Below are 20,609 nucleotides of genomic sequence, written 5' to 3'. Positions count from 1 at the left end.
TGTGGTCACTGGTACCGCAGGCGGATGATTCTATCTCGGATATCCCGGGCAGGAAGTGACTGTCTGGGTTGCATCCTTCCTTCTATTTCCTCCTCTTCTGCATCTTCCTCTTCTTTTTCTTCTTCTTCCCTCTGTAAGCAGCTTGTCCCCTTTGCTCAATCTGCTTCATCTCCATGTGCCCCCCAGGACTGTGAGCAAGTGGTCTTCTTGGAGGCCAAATGCTGCGGATGCTGGAAATCTGAAATAAAAGCAGAAAATGCTGGAAATACTCAGCAGGTCAGGCAGCATCTTGACCTGAGACATTAACTCTGTTTCTCTCTCCATCGATGCTGCCTGACCTGCTGAGTATTTCCAGCATTTTCTGTCTTCTCTGAGGCCTTCCTTTACCATCCAAAGCCTTGCAAGCATCCAGCAGCACTCCCTGCACACTTTAAGAACTTTTTAAATATATTACACCAAGCCACTACATCAATAAAATATTTTTTTTAAGTCCAAAAGTTGAAATCCAAACTTACCTGAAAGGTGTGTGTGTCCCTTTAAGGAGCACTGACAGCATCTCTGCAGGGCTACTTCACACACGTTTTTCTGCGCGTACTTAGGACAGGGCATTATGGTGTGCGAGAACGTCCAAAATAGCAGTCGTCACGTCAAATCAGGCATTGCACAATGATTGACATCACGATATGCTCATTTAAATTTGAGAAGCCAGTGCTGGCAACGGCAGCACTATGGTCCTCACCAAAATGTCGGCCACCATGTCCCGCTCCGGAAGTGAGGCGGCCGCCATTTTTTCAACAAAACCAGCCTTAACGGCCGGTGCTACACTGGGGAATTTCTTGGCCTATATGTTAGGATATTGCCAGCAATTTGCTTTCATGCATTTTTGTGCAAGAGTCAAAGGAGATTCTGTGGATAAACTGGATCTGACGAGAGGCATTTTTTATTTTGCGTGCTGTTCGAGAGGACAGGGTCGTCCAGAGGAACCAGTGTGAGACCTGATCCACTCTGGTCCTGGGTCCTCATTATAATCTGGGCAGGGAGTTGCCAGCACAAAATATTCACCCCAGTAAGAAAGAAAGACTTGCATTTATATAGTGCCTTACACGACCACCAGCCGTCTCAAAGCACTTTACAGCCAATGAAGTACTTTTTTGCAGTGTAGTCACTCTCGTAATGTAGGAAACGCGGCAGCCAATTTGCACACAGGAAGCTCTCACAAACAGATGTGATAATGACCAGATAATCTGTTTTTGTTATGTTGATTGAGGGACACATATTGGCCAGGACACCAGGGATAACTCCCCTGCTCTTCTTCGAAATAGTGCCATGGGATCTTTTACGTCCACCTGAGAGCAGACGGGGCCTCGGTTTAACGTCTCATCCGAAGGACGGCACCTCCAACAGTGCAGCACTCCCTCGGCACTGCACTGGAGTGTCAGTAGGTAGCTCATCAAATATGAAGAGCCTGCAGCAGTGCCTTAAAGGGGAGGGGTATGAGTGTTGGGAGTGAGCACAATTAGCACTTTAGAGCAGCAGGCACCTTGTGTGCAGAACCTACAGGAGCAAACACACTAGATTTAGAAGCATTTAAGGCTCAAAACCCCCAAGCGATAGCCATAAAAATGTCCATCCAGCTTTCCCTTACTCCAGTTGAGGATCCTTTTAATCTTTACCGGGATTGGCCACCTCCCAACTTATACCGCCCATGTTTGGTTAGTGGGAGGGAGCAAGAACTGGTTGTAGTCAGGTGGGACGAGACAGAAATGGTGAACGGGTTGTAACTTCTGACCCTGATTCACATATAAGCATGAGTCTCATGTCTATTTCTGACAGGAACTCCAGCCGCCTGGATGAAGTTGCAACCAGACATCGGGACAGATGGCAAGTTGGCACGACTGCCCATCACATTATATTGGCCCTGCTTTTTTAATCAGGGCAGTAGCAACAGGAAATTTGCCCCACAGTCTAAAAATATGCAGCTCATCTGTATTTTCTAAAGCAGCTTGTGCTTTGTGTGAGATGCCTACTAGTGCTGCCAATCCTCGAAGCGCAGGTCTCACGCAGCTAGCTGAACACTAAACGTAAAACAGCTGATACTCATTCTGACCAACAGCCCAGGAGACCTGCTAAGATGGATCTTCCAAGCAGCTGGTTTTAGTGAGCCTGGGCAGGTTTGCGTGCGTAGGACCAGCGTTTTCAGAAACAGGCGGCAGTAGCACATGTCTCACAGAGTATAAAAGGAGCATTTCTAATGTACTGCAATACTTGGAGCATCAGACTTCTGTCTCCAGAGGTGCTTTGTGAGACATGTAAACAACCTTTACAGGCAAAACATTGTGGCCTAGAAATTCAGTATAGCCACTTTTGGGGCGGTAAAGTCGGGCGCCGGAAAGTGGAGGCCACTTCGCCGAAATTCAGTAGCTTTGGCCAAGGAGTTTGGGCGAGCGCTGAAACTGGCGTTGCACTCCTATCTTTAGGCGCTAAGCCGGCGGTGCGGACTGATAACGCCGAGGCCGGGCGCAGCGCAGGTGCGGTCATGTTTTGATTGACAGCAGACACCCTGACGCCGGCCAGCTCTTAAAGGGGGAAGGGTCGACTTTGTCTGCAGCCACGCCCTGGATAGTGGAGCCCTGCAGCTAGGCCTGAACACTGCTGGTGGACCCAAATAGCGCCTGAAGCCATGCAGAAGGCCCGTGAACGAGCGCAGCGCTTCTCAGAGCATGCTTTGAGGGTGCTGCTTAGGGGGTTGGAAAAGAACAGAGAGATCTTGTGCCCGGACAGTGGCAAGAAGGCTCCCAGGAGGCAGTACAGGAGAGCCTGGAGGGAAATCGCCCTGAGGGTGTCAGCCAACAGCGATGTCCCCAGGACTGCTGACCAATGCCGCAAGAAGTTCAACGACCTCAGTCGGTTGGTCAGGGTGAGTACCCTTTCCAGTGTCCTCCTCATCCTTGCATGTGCACCTCACATTATGGGCAAAGGGACCTCAAAGGCCTAATGGCCAGCCCTCCTCCCGCAGCTATGGCACTGGCATGATCATCAATAGCACTCTCTGCACTTAACACACTGGCCAAGCTATTCGACCATGGGAGGCAGTGCACACAACAACAGGGCGCCACACTGTACTTAGAGGCCGCCCTTTCTCTTGCAGGCCAAGCTGGCGCGGAATTTGAAGAGCCAGACTGTCACCGGGGGAGGCCGTCCCCAGTTCCAGCAGCTCAGTCAGCTGGAGGAGAGCGTGGCTCGACTCGTGCGTGGCCGGGTGACTGGCCCCGTTGCTATTGGAGATGCCGACCCTGTGCTGGGACCCAATGGTAAGGACATGACCGTTTGGACCTCTCTGGTTCCCCTTGCGCTTCAGATCTACATCCTTTGCCACTGTCCCACCAATGCGCATAATAGCACTACTCATGCCTCCCTCGCTGACGCCCTGTCCTCACTCTAAAGCTACTCTTGTGCCTTCCTGCTTTCAGCTGGTGAGGAGGAGGTCCCTGAAGCTGAGAGTGCCAGTCCCTCGGAAGAGGAGGACGACGAGGACCAAGAGGAAGGCGGCACATCGGGGGAACCCTCATCCGCGCCAGGGGATGGCAATGCAGGGGACACGTCTTGCCTGGAGGAGAGCCAGGGGGAAGTGTTGCAGGGGGGTGTAGCTCCTGGGCCCAGTGGCGTCCAGGCACGCGGGAAGGGTCGGGCAGCACGGCTGCCTTCTCCCCAGAGGGGGGAAGTGTTGCAGGGGAGGGCAGTTGCTGGGCCCAGTGGCGTCCAGGCACGCGGGAAGGGTCGGGCAGCTCGGCGGCCTTCTCCCCAGAGGGAGAGTCCGCCCTCCAGTCCGGAGACGGTCCTCGCCCAGGAGGTGCGCCTCCTTGATGAAATGTCCGCGGCCTCGGAGCGGCGCCACAACGAGTTCATGGGGGTTGTGGGACAGTTGCCTCAGGCCATTGAGTCCCTGGCTCATAGTGTGGCCAATTTCGGGGACTCACAGGCCAGGGGTGTCGAGCAACTCGCGGCAGCACAGGCCAGGGGTGTCGAGCAACTCGCGGCAGCACAGGCCAGGGGTGTCGACCAACTCGCGGCAGCACAGGACGCGAGTCGCGAGTTCATGAGTGGTGCCGTCCAGACACTGGCTGATCTGATGCGGGCACAGACCAGGGCAGTTCGCGCACTCACTTCTGCCACACTCGCTGTGTCACGGAAGCATCGCCAGGGCACCTGCCGCCCTGCTGCAGCACAGCGGTCTGGCCTTCACCAGATTGCTGCGCTTGCTGCAGTGCCAGGCCGGCCGAGTGCCAGTGTCTCTGGCGACCAGTGAGCGCCTGGCATCAGCCAGCTTGCCCCCATTGCTGCAGCTGCCACTGCCACTCCCCCAGCCAAGGTGCGACGAGCTGCTGGAGAGACTGATGCTGGCCAGCCACAGCTGCAGCAGTCAGCAGCCGGCCCCTCCAGGGCCGGACCTCGTCTAGGCCGACCCCCAAGGGCATCTGCCGTCACGCATTGTGCCCCTCAGGAGCCTTCCCCCAGCCTTGCAACACCCACAGGGCCCAGGTTGAGGCGGAGCAACAGGTCGGGCAGGGGCCGGAGAAGCCTGCACAAGGACTCGCCCTCTCGGCACACCAAGTAGAGTGTGTTGCCAACTGTTTTTTTTATATGGGGGTGTTTGTGTTCTGGAGGGGGGGGGGCTTATTTTGGTAAGGCCGAAGATGAAGGCAAATGTTTTTTTATATGGGGGTGTTTGTGTTCTGGAGGGGGGGGCTTATTTTGGTAAGGCCGAGGATGAAGGCCAATTGGAAGGACAATTTTTGTTATTCCTCCCCAGGTTGTGGGAGTGAGATATGTTTTTGACTGTTTTTTGGGGGTCTTGTCTGTTTTTCTGTTTCATGTGGGAAGGGCCCTGAGTTTGTTAAATAAAGCTTTTTATTTATTCAGCTTGTCCAGGTGTCATGTTTCAAGTGGTTGTTGCGTGATGCACTATCAATTGCTACAAAAGACTGGAGATTGAGAAAGTAATAAACAGGCTTTTATTACCAAAGAACAGAGCATGCCTCTTGTGGTTGCCTGGTATCCAAAAGGGCTGGAGGCTTCTGAGCAGCGACCTTTATACCCAGCCATGAGGGTGGAGCCAGGGGCGGAGTCAGCTGAGGCATGCACAGACAAGTACAACAATATGCAAGAGTGAACAACAGTACTAACAGTGAACAACAATACTAACAACAGTGGTTTACCACATTCACCCCTTGTTTAGAATTGAGTCCGGCGGGGTGAAGTGCACTAAAAATTCGTGTACTGAAGTCTATCAGGAGGCCTTGTAAGCCGTCCTGAGCGTCGCAGCAGCGGCGGTGATGGTGCAGCATCCAATGGTGAACCCGGTGTCTCGTTCAGAGGAGGTGTAGCAGGTGGCGGACCCTGGGGCTGCTGCATGCCGTCTACAGGGGTCAGAGCATGGGTAATGGGAGGTAGCAATGGTGGTCTCTCAGAGGCACCCGAAGGTGCGAGGTCTCGTGCGGGGACTGTGTCCTGGGGGTAGGCAGGAGTAGCGGTGGGTGGCGAAGAGGGTGTTTCAGGAGCACCTGCAGGTGCGAGGTCTCGAATGGAGACTGTGTCCTCCCGCCCGTCCGGGTACACCACGTAAGCATACTGCGGGTTGGCGTGGAGGAGGCTCACCCTCTCGACCAGGGGGTCCGCCTTATGGGTCCTCACGTGCTTCCGCAGTAGGACGGGACCTGGAGAAGTCAGCCATGTTGGTAGCGAAATCCCCGACGTGGACTTCCTGGGGAAGGAGAACATTCTCTCGTGAGGAGTGGCATTGGTGGGTGTACAGAGCAGCGACCGAATGGAATGGAGCGCCGCAGGGAGGACCTCCTGCCAGCGGGAGGTCGGAAGGCCCTTAGATTTTAAGTTTAAAAGGACTGCCTTCCAGACTGTCGCATTCTCCCTTTCCACCTGGCCGTTACCCCGGGGGTTGTAGCTGGTGGTCCTGCTTGTAGCAATGCCTCTCGCGAGCAGGTACTGCCGAAGTTCGTCGCTCATAAAAGATGAGCCCCTGTCGCTATGGATATAGCTAGGGAAACCGAACAAGGCGAAGAGGTCATTCAGACATTTAATGACCGTGGTACTGGTCATGTCCGAGCAAGGGATGGCAAACGGGAAACGGGAGTACTCATCAATTATATTGAGGAAGTACACATTGCGGTCAGAGGAGGGGAGGGGCCCTTTAAAATCGATGCTCAGCCGCTCGAAGGGGCGCGTGGCTTTGATCAGGCTCGCTCTGTCTGGCCTATAAAAATGCGGCTTGCACTCGGCACAGATCTGGCAGTTCCTGGTCATGGTCCTGACCTCCTCGATGGAGTAGGGCAGGTTACGGGATTTGATAAAATGGAAGAACCTGGTGACCCCCGGGTGGCAGAGGTCATTGTGGAGGGTCTGTAGCCTATCAACCTGCGCGTTGGCGCACGTACCACGTGATAGGGCATCTGGGGGCTCATTGAGTTTCCCGGGCCGGTACAAGATATCGTAATTGTAGGTGGAGAGTTCGATTCTCCACCTTAAGATCTTGTCATTCTTGATTTTGCCCCGCTGCTTATTATGAAACATAAAAGCCACTGAACGCTGGTCAGTGAGCAGGGTAAATCGTTTTCCGGCCAGGTAATGCCGCCAATGTCGCACGGCTTCCACAATGGCCTGGGCCTCCTTTTCGACAGAGGAGTGTCGAATCTCGGGGCCCTGGAGGGTCCTTGAGAAAAAGGCCACGGGTCTCCCCGCCTGGTTAAGGGTTGCAGCTAGGGCAAAGTCGGATGCGTCGCTCTCCACTTGAAAAGGAAGGGACTCATCCACAGCGTGCATTGTGGCCTTCGCAATGTCTCCTTTTATGAGAGTGAAGGCTGCACAGGCCTCTGCTGTCAGGGGGAAGGAGGCGGACTTGATGAGGGGTCGGGCTTTATCCGCATAGTTGGGCACCCACTGAGCATAGTAAGAGAAAAACCCCAGGCATCTCTTCAGTGCTTTCTGGCAGTGGGGGAGGGGGAGCTCCATAAGGGGGCGCATTCTATCGGGGTCTGGGCCGATGACTCCGTTCTCCACTACGCAGCCAAGAATAGCGAGGCGCGTAGTACGAAACATACATTTGTCTTTGTTGTATGTGAGATTCAGCCGCTGGGCCGTCCGGAGGAATTTCTCTAGATTAACATCGTGGTCCTGCTGGTCGTGGCCGCAGATGGTGACGTTGTCTAGATATGGGAAAGTGGCCTGGAGCGCGTTCTGGTCAACCATCCGGTCCATCTCCCGTTGGAAGACAGAAACTCCGTTGGTGACGCCGAAGGGAACTCTGAGAAAGTGATAGAGCCGACCGTCAGCTTCAAAAGCTGTGTACTGGCGGTCCTCAGCCCTGATGGGGAGCTGGTGGTATGCCGACTTCAGATCAATCGTCGAGAACACCCGGTATTGTGCTATCTGATTGACCATGTCAGATATGCGGGGGAGTGGGTATGCATCTAGTTGGGTGTAGCGATTGATCGTCTGGCTGTAGTCAATAACTAGGCGCTGTTTTTCGCCAGTCTTCACTACCACCACTTGTGCTCGCCATGGGCTGGTGCTACTTTCAATAATCCCTTCCTTCAGGAGTCTCGCTACCTCGGATTTAATGAAGCTCCTATCCCCAACACTGTAACGCCTGCTTTTGGTAGCGATGGGCTTACAGTCGCGGGTGAGGTTAGCAAACAAGGAGGGGGGGGGAACTTTAAGGGTGGAGAGGCTGCAAATGGTGCACGGCGGGCGATTTAAAAGCTGCTGGCTGCAGACTGTGAGTGGGGGGAGGGGTCCGTCATACGCTAATGTGACACTCTTAAGGTGGCACTGAAAATCCAACCCCAGTAGAACGGCAGCGCAGAGATGGGGCAGGACCAGAAGTTTAAAATTTTTGTATTCTGTGCCCCTTACTGAAAGGGTCACTACACAGTAGCCACCGACGTCCGCTGACTGGGCTTTGGAAGCCAAAGAGATCCGATGGCGCGTCGGCAGGACCGGGAGAGAGTAACTGCGCACCGTGTCGGGGTGGATAAAGCTCTCCGTGCTCCCGCTGTCAAAAAGGCAGGTAGTGGCGCGGCCGTTTACCGTAATATCCATCATGGACCTGGACAGTTGATGAGGGAGAGATTGGTCCAGCGTCACGGAGGCCAGCGTATGGTCGAGCGAGTCGATGTGGTCGTCAGATGAGGCGGTGGTTGAGTCCGGCTCCCCCGTGGTTGAAGTCGGAGGCGTCCAAGATGGCGGACAAAATGGCGGCGCCCACGGTCCCGATCCCCACGCGGCTGGGGGAGCCCAAGATGGCGGACAAGATGGCTGCGCCCACGGTTCGCACGCAGCGCTGCTGGCGTTAGCGGTCTTCCCTTTGCAGGCGCTAACGTAGTGACCTTTCTTCCCGCAGCCGGAGCAGGTAGCATTCTTCGCGGGGCAGCGTGCTCTAGGGTGTTTAGCTTGGCCACAAAAATAGCATTTTTGTGCCTTGGACATCGCTGCAGCAGTCGGAGGTGGCGGTCCCATGGCCCAAGATTGCGGCGTCCACGGCGCGGGGCGATGAGGGGAGAAAGCGTCCATATTTCTGTGGGCCGCGTCGAGCGAGAGCGCGAGGGACACTGCCTTTGTCAGGTCTATTTCACCCTTCTCCAGCAGCCTCTGCCGGGAGTAGTTGGACCTTAGACCCGCAACGAAAGCGTCTCGTATCAATCCCTCCGCATGTGCCGCGGCCGATACTTCCTTGCAGTCGCAGCCGCGTCCGAGTACCCGCAGTGCCCGTAGGAAGGCTTCCACCGATTCCCCGGGCTGCTGTCTGCGAGATCTTAAAAGGTGCCTGGCATAGACCGTGTTAACCGGGCGTGCATACTGCCCTTTCAGTAGGTCGATAGCCGCCGCGTAGGTCGTCGCATCTTGGATTAAAGTATAGACTTGGTGGCTCACCTTCGAGGCCAGGATTTTCAGTTTATTTTCATCAAGAGTCACGGTCGAGGCTTCCAGATACGCCTCAAAGCAACGCAGCCATTGTGCGAATTTAGTCGACGAACCCGCTTCTTGGGGGTCTAGGTCCAGGCATGTTGGTCTGAGGGCTCGCAGCAGCGCCTGCTGCTCAGCGTTTTGCGCCATCGGTTGATCAGCATCCGCAGCCAACATTTAACTTTGGTAATAAAATTGATGCACTATCAATTGCTACAAAAGACTGGAGATTGAGAAAGTAATAAACAGGCTTTTATTACCAAAGAACAGAGCATGCCTCTTGTGGTTGCCTGGTATCCAAAAGGGCTGGAGGCTTCTGAGCAGCGACCTTTATACCCAGCCATGAGGGTGGAGCCAGGGGCGGAGTCAGCTGAGGCATGCACAGACAAGTACAACAATATGCAAGAGTGAACAACAGTACTAACAGTGAACAACAATACTAACAACAGTGGTTTACCACATTGCGTTAACCGGCTGAGGGCTTGCGGAGCGGCTGCATTCAGGTGCGTTCATTGCCACAAGCCATTCCCTGACAGGGGGCCTAGAAGTGTCGTTCAATAAGCCGCCGGCGGACGGCCCTTGGACCTTGTGGCTCCCTCCTGGGCTGGTACTCCTCCTCCTCCTCCTCATGGTCCTCCTGCTCGTCCTCCTGAGGTGGTGGTCCAACGCGAGGTGGCAGTGCCTGAGTCCTGCGGATAGCCAGGTTGTGCAGCATGCAGCAAACGACGACGAACTGGGAGACTCTATCCGGCGAATACTGTAGAGATCCGCCGGAACGATCCAGGCAGCGGAACCGTTGCTTGAGGACGCCAATCGTTTGCTCTATGATGTTCCTTGTGGCTTGATGGCTTTCGTTGTATGCCTCCTCTGCAGGGGTCCTGGGCGCGCGGAGCGGTGTCATGAGCCATGTACACAAAGGGTAACCCTTGTCCCCAATAAGCCATCCCCTTGGTGGAGGCTGTGCCTCGAACATGTCAGCCACAGTAGTCTGGCGCAGGATAAATGCATCGTGGCTGCTTCCTGGAAAGCGGGCATTGACAGCTAGGATGCGCTGCCTGTGGCCACACACCAGCTGTACATTGAGGGAATGGTAGCCCTTCCGGTTCCGGTAATCCTCGGCATTGTCGATAGGTGCCCGCATAGCCACATGCGTGCAGTCAATGGCGCCCTGCACCATGGGGAAGTCGGCGATCCTGGCAAATCCGACTGCACACTGCTCCTGCCTCTCTAGGGTCATGGGGAAGGAGATGAATTGGTGTCTCCTTGCGAAAAGGGCATCGGTGACCTGCCGGATGCAGCGATGCACGGCGAACTGGGAGATGTTCGCTATGTCCCCAGCAGCGGCTTGGAAGGAGCCGCTTGCATAAAAGTTCAGAGCCACCGTGACCTTCACTTCCACCAACAGAGACGTCCTGCACATCAGCTGTGGACGCAGATCTCTGTGAAGCAGCTGGCAGATCTCTGCAACCACCTCCCTTCTGAAGCGCAGCCTCTTAACACAATGCGCGGCAGTCATGGTGAGATAGGACACCTGCTGCCGGTATTCCCTGAGTGGGTAAGGCCTACGTTGCCGACGCCTGATGGCCCCTCTGCGTCTAGGCATGGCTGGCCCTCTCACACAGCGTCTGCGGGCCCTTCACACATAATGCTGGAACTGAGGGTTGGAACCCCATGCAGCCCCCATAATAAACTTGCAAACAGTGAAATCACAATGAGTCTAATTTCCAAGCTCTGGCCAGAAGCCAAAAATACCTCTCCTATGTTGTCCCAAATCAGTAAGGTCTGTTCCTTGGTCTCTGTCCAGAAATCCAAAGCACTAAAGTCATGGCAGCAAAATGGCTGGCCTTTATAGTTCAGTCTAAGTGCCCTTTAATTAGCGCTCCCCGAGGCCCGCAGGGCCTCTGCTGCGTTCCAGTTCACAGTTCTTAACAGCGCCACGCCCACATTGGGCGGGCGCCACTGAATTTCCGGTTTGGGGCGCACAAACAGCGTTGCACGACGAAATGACGTCATAAGCTGCGCGCGCAGCTGAGCGGGCGCAAACACTTTGCGCCGGCGCTAAATGTCAACTGAAGTTGGGCGTAGGCACAGTTCGGACTGCGCCCGGGTGCTAAGTGCCTAGCGCTGGAAATCTACCCCTCTTAAGGCGTTAACGGCTGGCGAACGCTACTGAATTTCTAGGCCTGTATCTGGTAATTAATTTACTCCACAGTCATGAGAATTTAACACAGATATTTTCCAGATATAACCCACTGGGGGAGAAATTCAGTAGGTTGCGCCACCCGTTAGCGCCTTAAGAGGGCGCTAAGTGGGTCGCAAGCTAACTGGCGCCCGGGCGCGGCACTGCCCATGCCTCCTGCTAAATTCCGCGGGATGTTAGTGGTGGCGCTAACCGTTAGCACTGCGCCGCTGTCGATGATGGCATCGGTGTGCGCAGCGCCCCGCTGACGCCCCGGCCGCGATATTTGGCAGCGCCCCCTGATTTACCGCCGGACGCTATGTCCGACGGGTTTAGGGGGGCCTACCTGCGGCCGGGGAGGCGCAAATTAAAGGCGAGGTGCGGGCCGGCCATTTTTGTTGTTGGCCGCCTGCCAGCACCTGCCTGCGCTCCCGTCCCCGGCCTCCGGAACCCCCCCGCCCCCCACGGAGTGCCGGCTGCACTCCAAGAGCCCGGCACTTCTCTTCGGTGCCGGGCTCTTTTGTCTGCATTCCCGATCCTCGGGGGCCCAGCTGGGCCCCAGATCGCGCTGCACAAGGCCCCTCCCCTTTAAGAAGGGGAGGAAGGCCTGCAATACTGCAGCGCGACGTGCCGCAGTAGCGCCACGATATTCACTCGCAGCGCCCCAAGAGGGATGCGGGGCGCCTCCAGTAGCGCCGCGCTTCCCTTTGGGTCGCTACCACTCAATTTCTGGTGCGGGGGCGCGAATGTTTCCGGGGCGCTACTTTTAGCGCCCTGGCGAGGCTGGCGCCCCAAACGGGGCTATACTCAATTTCTCCTCCACTGACTTTTATAAAGCAGGATCCTATGGAATGTTTTACCCCAGTGTGAAGGTAGCTCTATGTAATTCTGGTTGTAACTCAATGCGTGGCCTCTTTGTATCTGTACTGATAAGTCGCACTTGTCTCGAAAGGTTTCAGCTTCTTCCTGGGCAATGTGATCTCCTTACAATACCACTTTTCCAACAGGCCACGGCACCCGTCAACATTCCTGGATCAAAGTTTACACCTACCAGCAATGGATTCAGCATCTCCTGGCAATCTCCACCAGTTACCTTCACAGGCATGCCAGTAAGTATGAGGCACTTCAAGCGAAGTACACACCTGAGGTCTGGAGGCAGTGAAGCCTTGGAGCAGCTGGAGTCATCAAGGCATCGCATAAAATGCAATCCTACTTAATACAGTTCTAACATTGTTTCAAAACAATAGTGCAGATTTCAATGGTTGTGTGTGATTGATAAAAATTTATGTTGGTACATTATTTACAAAAAACGGAACTTAAACATTCAGTGAAATTTCCACGGCGACTCTTCCGATCGACAACTTTGGCGGAACTCCCAGAGAAACAGTATAAATGGCTAAAAACGGATATTCACGCTGTTTCTCTAGGGATTCTGCCGAAGTCATGGTAGTAGATATGGATAACCCCACAGAATATAAGGGTCTATAGTGTGGATTTTCTGATCATTCAGACAACTGGTGAAACCTTCATTTAAAGGTGTCCAATGAATGCAGACGCAATTTCCAGCGATTCATGCTTGAAATCTAATGTGTTCATCGTGCCCATATAAAATGAGCATTTAAGGATACTAGGTTGTGCTAACTGGAAGTGAACATTTAAAGGAGGCCCAATATATATATATATTTTTTTTTACTTGGATTTTTGAAGCCTCGAGGAAATTAATATTCAAGGTCCTTTTTGGTGGTATTTTTACAATGCTGCTTGTCGTGAAGAGTTTTGGCACTGAATTTTATACCATTGAACTACTATTATTACTATTACTATTCTACTATTGAATAACTGTTATTTGGAGGAAACAGAGGAGGAACTAAGAAGAGATACCAGACAAGTGAAGTTGTACAAGAAGCATATTGTCTGCACCCACTCTTACATAGAACCCAAAATGGGAACGGTAGCATAGTGGCTATGTTACTGGACTAGTAATCTAGAGGCCTGGACTAATGATCCAGAGATGTCCACCATGGCAGGTGGGAAATTTAAATTCAGATAATTAAATAAATCTGGAATAAAAAGCTAGTGTCAGTAATGGTAACCATGAAACTATCAGATTGTCGTAAAAATCCATCTGGTTCACGAATGCCCTTTAAGGAAGGAAATCTGCTGTCCTTACCTGGTCTGGCCTATATGTGACTCCAGACTCTTAATTGCCCTCTGAAATGGCCTAGCAAGCCACCCAATTGTAACAAACTGCTACGGAAAACAATAATAAGAACAAAACCGGATGGACCACCCAGCATCGACCTCAGCACCGGCTTTGGACACAACAACGGCACACCTAGCCCAGTTGACCCTGCAAAGTCATCCTCACTAACATCTGGGAGAGCTGTCCCACAGACTAATCAAACAGCAGCCTGGCATAGTCATACTCACAGAATCGTACCTTTCAGCCAATGTCCCAGACTCCTCCATCACCATCCCAGAGGTGGCGGCACATTGATTTACAAGTCGGGAGGGAGTGGCCCTGGGAGTCCTCAACATTGACTCTGGACCCCATGAAGTCCTGCTGATTACCACCTACCGCCCTCCCTCAGCTGATGAATCAGTACTCCTCCATATTGAACACCACTTGGAAGAAGCACTGAGGGTAGCAAGGGCACAGAATGTACTCTGGGTGGGGGACTTCAATGTCCATCACCAAGAGTGGCTTGGTAGCACAACTATTGACCGAGCTGGCCAAGTCCTGAAGGACATAGCTGCCAGACTGGGCCTGCAGCAGGTGGTGAGAGAACCAACACGAGGGAAAAACCTACTTGATCTCGTCCTCACCAATCTACCTGTTGCAGATGCATCTGTCCATGACAGCATTGGTAGCAGTGACCACCGCACATTCCTTATGGAGACGAAGTCCCGTCTTCACACTGAGGACACCCTCCATCGTGTTGTGTGGCACTACCACCGTACTAACTGGGATAGATTCAGAACAGATCTAGCAGCTCAAAACTGGGCATCCATGAGCACTGTGGGCCATCAGCAGCAGCAGAATTGTATTCCATTACAATCTGCAATCTCATGGCCTGGCATATCACTCACTCGAACATTACCATCAAGCCAAGGGACCAACCCTGCTTCAATGAGGAGTGCAGAAGAGCATGCTGGGAACAAAACCAGGCGTATCTAAAAATGAGGTGCCAACCTGGGGAAGCTGCAACACAGGACCACATGCATGCTAAGCAGCAGAAGCAGCATGCTATGGACAGAGCTAAGCGATCCCACAATCAACAGATCAGATCAAATCTCTACAGTGCTGCCACATCCAGTCGTGAATGGTGGTGGAAAATTAAACAACTAACAGGAGGAGGAGGGTCCATGAATTTCCCCATCCTCAGTTATGGCAGAGCCCAGCACGTGAGTGCAAAAAACAAGGCTGAAGCATTTGCAACCATCTTCAGCCAGAAATGTCAAGTGGATGATCCATATCAGCCTCCTCCCGATGTCCCCACCATCACAGAAGCCAGTCTTCAGCCAATTCGATTCACTCCACGTGATATCAAGAAACGGCTGAGCGCACTGGATACGGCAAAGGCTATGGGTCCCAACAATATCCTGGCTGTTGTGCTGAAGACTTGTGCTCCAGAACTAGCTGCACCTCTAGCCAAGTTGTTCCAGTACAGGTACAACACTGGCATCTATCCGACAATGTGGAAAACTGCCCAGGTATATCCTGTCCACAAAAAACAGGACAAATCCAATCCGGCCAATTACCGCCCCATCAGTCTACTCTCAATCATCAGCAAAGTGATGGTAGGTGTCGTTGACAGTGCTATCAAGTGGCACTTACTCACCAATAATCTGCTCACTGATGCTCTGTTCGGGATCTGGCAGGACCACTCAGCTCCAGACCTCTTTACAGCCTTGGTCCAAATATAGACAAAGAGCTGAGTTCCAGAGGCGATTCAAAGGTGTGAGTGACAGCCCTAGACATCAAGGCAGCATTTGGACGGAAGTGGTGATGTTCACTGATGATTGTACAGTGTTCAGTTCCATTCGCAACTCCTCAGATAATGAAGCATTCCGTGCCCGCATACAGCAAGACCTGGACAACATTCAGGCTTGGGCCGATAAGTGGCAAGTTACATACATGCCACACAAGTGCCAGGCAATGGCTATCTCCAACAAGTGAGAGTCTAACCACTGCCCCTTGACATTCAGCGGCATTGCCACCACCAAATCCCCCACCATCAACAACCTGGGGTCACCATTGACCAGAAACTTAACTGGACCAGCCACATAAATACTGTGGCCACAAGAGCAGGTCAGAGGCTGGGTATTCTGCGGCGTGTGTCTTAATTCCTGACTCCCCAAAGCCTTCCCACCATCTACAAGGCACAAGTCAGGAGTGTGATGGAATACTCTCCACTTGCCTGGATGAGTGCAGCTCCAACAACACTCAAGAAGCTCGACACCATCCAGGGCAAAGCAGCCGCTTGATTGGCACCCTATCCATCACCTTAAACATTCACTCCCTCCAACACTGGCGCACTGTGGCTGCAGTATGTACTATCTACAAGATGCACAGCGGCAACTCGCCAAGGCTTCTTCGGCAGCACCTCCCAAACCCGTGACCTCTACCACCTAGAAACACAAGGGCAGCAAGGAGCTTGGGAACACCATCACCTGCAAGGTCCCCTCCAAGTCACACACCATCCTGACTTGGAAATATATCGCCGATTCTTCCTCGTCGCTGGTCAAAATCCTGGAACTCCATCCCTAACAGCATTGTGGGAGTACCTTCACCACACGGACTGCAGCGGTTCAAGAAGATGGCTCACCACCACCTTCTCAAGGGCAAATAGGGATGGGCAATAAATGCTGGCCTTGCCAGTGATGTCCACATCCCAGGAACGAATAAAAATACAATACAGGCAGAGGGCATGTCAAAGATATTCTGTCTTCAAGGCTGTATTTCACAGGAGCTCTTTTGACAGAGTTGTGCTACATGCTGGATAGTGACCTCTAGCCAAACATCACCAAAGATATGGCAGTGCCAGTGGCTGACATTGTACTGCAGCCCTGCACTTTTCTGCCTTAGGCTTATTTCTGTGTGCCTGGAGGTACATCAGCAACATCAGTCAATCTGCAATGCACAGATGTATCAAACAAGTAGACATTTCCTTATTTGGCAGGCAAACAATGTTATTCCCAGCAACAGTATGAGACTGCATTTTTTCTAAAGACTTGGCATTATTGATTGGCACCCAAGTGGTTTTAAGAATCATAGAAACTTCTGGGCCTAGAAATTCAGGGGTTTAACGCTGGCCGTTAACGCCCGTTTTGAAGGAAAAATGGCGGCCGCCTCACTTCTGGCGTCTCCCGCCGCAGCCGCCATTTTGGGCAGGTTGGCTGAGTTGCCGATGTCTGTGCTCGCTGCAGATATTTAGATTAGGCAGATTGTGCCATCAGTGAGAGTGCAATGTGCATCTTGAAGCCCGATCTGCCACTTTTGCATTCGCCACTCCACTTACCGGCCTGTGTTAATCACGACCAAGTGTTCGCTAGCAGGAAGGAGCCTCCAGCAGCACTATTTAAAGGGATCATCATCAACAACTTGCAGCTGACATGGTTTCTCATTTTGATTGGCTCTGTGTAACTTTCTGTAACTTTTGCAGCTTTCTAAACTTGTTTCAAGTTCCTGAGGTTGGTGCAAGTGGAGAACGCCTTAATCCTTATTTAAAGGCTTCTGCTCACACCACTTGTTCACAGTCATGGGGGCACTACTTGCATTTCCCCTCGAGCGGAGAAGACGAGAAGATGTGCGCAGAGGGAGGAGGAGGAGGGCCATGAGGGCTCTCAACAGGAGACCTTTACCACCTCGGGTCTTCCGAGAGCACTTCTCCTACCTCCACTTAAGCGAGGAGCGGTGTTTTAGGAGGCTCAGTTTCACCAAGGAGGTGGTCACAGAACTCTGCCACCTCCTGCAACCAGAGCATGGTGAACATGGCTCTCCCAGTAGCCCTCAAGGTCACCATGGCCCTCGATTTCTTTGCCAGTGGATCCTTCCAGTCTGCAGCAGGAGATATAGCTAACATCTCCCAGTTCGCTGTCCATCGCTGCTTCTGGAAGGTCACAGAGGCTTTCTACAGCAGGAGAAGGGACTACGTTGTCTTCTCTCTGAACAGAGAGAAGCCTGATGAGTGCGCATGTGGCTTTGCCAGGATAACGGGCTTCCCCATGGTGCAGGGCGCCATCAACTGCACCCACGTGACTTTGCAGGCACCACATAACAAACCTGAGATATTCCGTAACTGGATAGGCTACCACTCACTTAATGTGCAGTTGTTGTGCGACCACGCCTAGTGCATCATAATGGTCAGTGCCCGCTATACTGGCAGCAAGTCATGATGCCTTCATCCTGCGCCAGTCCAGTGTGCCAGCAATCTTCCAGCCGCCACATCAAACTCCAGGGCGGCTGCTTGGAGACAAGAGCTATCCACTCTACACTTGGCTGATGACTCCCCTCCGCAACTCCACCACCCCTATCCAGCACTCGTATAAATGAGAGCCATGCTGCCATATGGAATGTCTTCGAATAGACCATCAGGGTGCTCAAGAAATGGTTCTGCTGCCTTAACCGCTCGGGATGAGCCCTCGAGTACTCGGCGGAGCGGGTGTCCCATTTCATGGTGGTCTGCTGCATGCTTCACAACTTGGCCATCATGAGGGCGTAGCCCTTGCCAGCAGGGATTGCGGCACCACCTCAGGAGGAGGAAGGGAGGAGGCAGGCAGCAGATACCCGTTCTGGATGGGATGTCCATGAAGGCCTCATCAGACTCCGATTCCAGTGAATGAAAATCCAGATCCCCGTTGCTCACCACATGCCCATCATACCATCCCTCGGAACATCACAGCGTCCTCCTGGGCACAAAGCTGAAATGAGAGCCACCACAAAACAAACATTCCAAACAAAATTTATAAATTTATCACTATTCAAACAACATTTCAATATGAACTAATCATCCTTGTGCAGTCCCTTAGTGCCTGTCGTTCATGTGCCTTTTCCTACTCTAGTGCTCCCCCAGTGGCTGCAGCATGGTTGGTGGAAGGCTGCTGACTTTCAGTGGGGGAGACGACAGATGACCTTGCAGGTTGACCTTATTATGTCCGTGTGTAATTGAGACACGGACTGCAGGAGTTGGTTATAACAGGTCTTTACTGAGTGGAGACAAACTGGAACTACGATGCAAAAGTTACTACACAGGCTTATATACAGGGGTGGTCATTACTGGTACTGCAGTATACAGGGGCTGCAGAATATAGTTCCTTCTGCAAAGTACATACACTACAATTACATAACATTCGATTAATAATTAAATAACATATTTACAATTACAGTTGCTAGATACATTAGCTGAAGTTAAGCAATTATAAGTTCAGTCTTTGAGGAGGCTTCCTGATTCTGTCTGGATAACGCCTCTTTGGGGTATCAGGTTCTTCTGGCAAAGTTGATTCGGGATCAACGTTGTTGTTTGGCTCGTCTGCTTCCAATATCACCGATTCTGAGGTAGATGCAATTGGTACTTCGGTTTCATCACCAGCTGTATCAGATCGTGGTGTGGAATTGACGTTTTCCAGTGACTCTAGAATCTGGTCAGCATGGCGTCTTACAATGCTCTCTCCAACGTCCACGGTATACATTAGAGGTCCTTGCCGTGTACAGATCGTTCCTGGCTGCCATTTCTCTGTGCGGTAGTCCCGGGCCAAAACTGGTTGACCTATCTTAAAACCCCTGGTCGGTCTTTCATTCATATTCTGAAACTGCCTGTTCTCCACATCTCTTCTGATGTTTGGCTTAACCAAATCCAAGCGGCATCGTAGTCTTCGATTGAAGAACATTATGGCTGGAGTTTGGTTGGTAACCGCATGTGTCGCATTCCGGTAGGCAAACAAGAAGTTATCCACCTTGTGTTGTAGGGGTATGTCTTCATTACACATTGCCTTGATAGCCTTCTTGAATGTTTGAACAAACCTCTCAGCCAATCCATTGGTGGCTGGATGATATGGGGCGGATGTGTAATGCTTAACACCATTGTTCTTTAAGAACCTCCGGAACTCTTCAGACACAAACTGTGGTCCATTGTCGGAGCAAATCTGTTCAGGCAGCCCATTTCTGGCGAATATGGTTCGTAAGACTGTGATAATTTTTTCTGTGGTGGTTGAGGACATTTTTATTACCTCTGGCCACTTTGAATGTGCATCCACCGCAATTAAAAACATTGAGTCCATAAATGGACCAGCAAAATCAATGTGCACCCTTTGCCATGGAGATGAGGGCCACTCCCATGGATGTAGAGGGGCTTGTGGTGGGGCGTTTTGGACCTTCTGGCATCCTGTACAGCTCTTGGTCATCTCTTCGATTTCTCTATCGATTCCCGGCCACCACACAAACGCTCTGGCTAAGTTTTTCAATTTTACCCCTCCCAGATGACCCTCATGAAGCTCAGTGAGCACTCTATCCTTCAATTTGGGTGGAATTACTACTCTGGATCCACACATCAAGGTTCCTCTGCACACTGACAGCTGTTCTCTTCTCGGCGAGAATGCTGGCAACAGTGGTTCGCCATGTGCTGGCCATCCCTTCACCGTTAAATCATAGACCCAGGAGAATGTTGGGTCATTTCGTGTTTCCTTTTCTATGTTTGCATTCGTCACAGGGAGACAGTCGACTATGGTCGAGTGGAATATCTCCACTGGATCCACTGCAGGTGCTTCTTCCACCGTCGGCAACGGTAGGCGCGACAATCCATCAGCATTCCCATGCTGTTTAGTTCCTTTGTACTCGATGTCATATTGGTGTGCCCCTAGGAAAAGGGACCACCTCTGTAGCCGTTGTGCTGTCATTATCGGGACGCCCTTCTGAGGGTTGAAAATGGAGACAAGAGGTTGATGATCAGTTAGTAGAGTAAATTTCTGACCGTGCAGGTAGTGATTGAACTTCTTCACCCCCCACACCAGGCTGAGGGCCTCTCTGTCAATCTGGGCGTAGTTACGCTCGGCTGAAGTTAACGAGCGTGACGCAAAAGCTATCAGCCTCTCTGAACCATCGAGGAATTTATGTGACAGTACCGCTCCAATGCCGTAGGGAGACGCATCACACGCCAGTCTTATCGGTAGTGATGGGTTGTAGTGAGCCAATACTTCTCTTGAAGTGATTAGGTCTTTACTCTTCTGAAAGGCCCGCTTACATTCATCGCTCCATTTCCATGCTACTACAGTTTGTAGTAGGTCGTTCAGTGGGTGCAGAATTGTGGACAAATTCGGCAAAAACCTATGGTAGTAATTCACCAATCCGAGGAATGACCTCAGTTGCGACACATTTTCAGGCGCTGGAGCCTTAACTACCGCTTCAATTTTGTCAGGGGACTTATGTAACCCCTCTTCATCAATCACGTGGCCACAA

The 20,609-nt window shown here is 52.2% G+C and overlaps 1 protein-coding gene across 3 annotated transcripts in view; it reads left to right on the top strand.

The window, feature by feature from the left end:
* The window catches only part of znf704 (zinc finger protein 704), a 353,820-nt gene that overhangs the window by 279,294 nt on the left and 53,917 nt on the right, over positions 1-20,609 (top strand). For 2 of the 3 annotated variants that reach the window (XM_085993235.1, XM_085993236.1), the window contains exon 7: positions 12,163-12,264. The exons of the other annotated variant lie outside the window; for it this stretch is intronic. In XM_085993235.1, coding sequence (XP_085849361.1) covers positions 12,163-12,264 — 102 coding nt within the window. The remainder of the gene's footprint in view (positions 1-12,162; positions 12,265-20,609) is intronic. 3 annotated transcript variants of the gene reach the window in all.

The sequence above is a fragment of the Somniosus microcephalus genome, chromosome 7 (genome assembly GCF_052327205.1).
Source record: "Somniosus microcephalus isolate GS21.2 chromosome 7, FLI_Smic_1.0, whole genome shotgun sequence".
NCBI lineage: Eukaryota > Metazoa > Chordata > Chondrichthyes > Squaliformes > Somniosidae > Somniosus > Somniosus microcephalus.
This window is presented reverse-complemented; position numbering and strand designations above follow the sequence as displayed.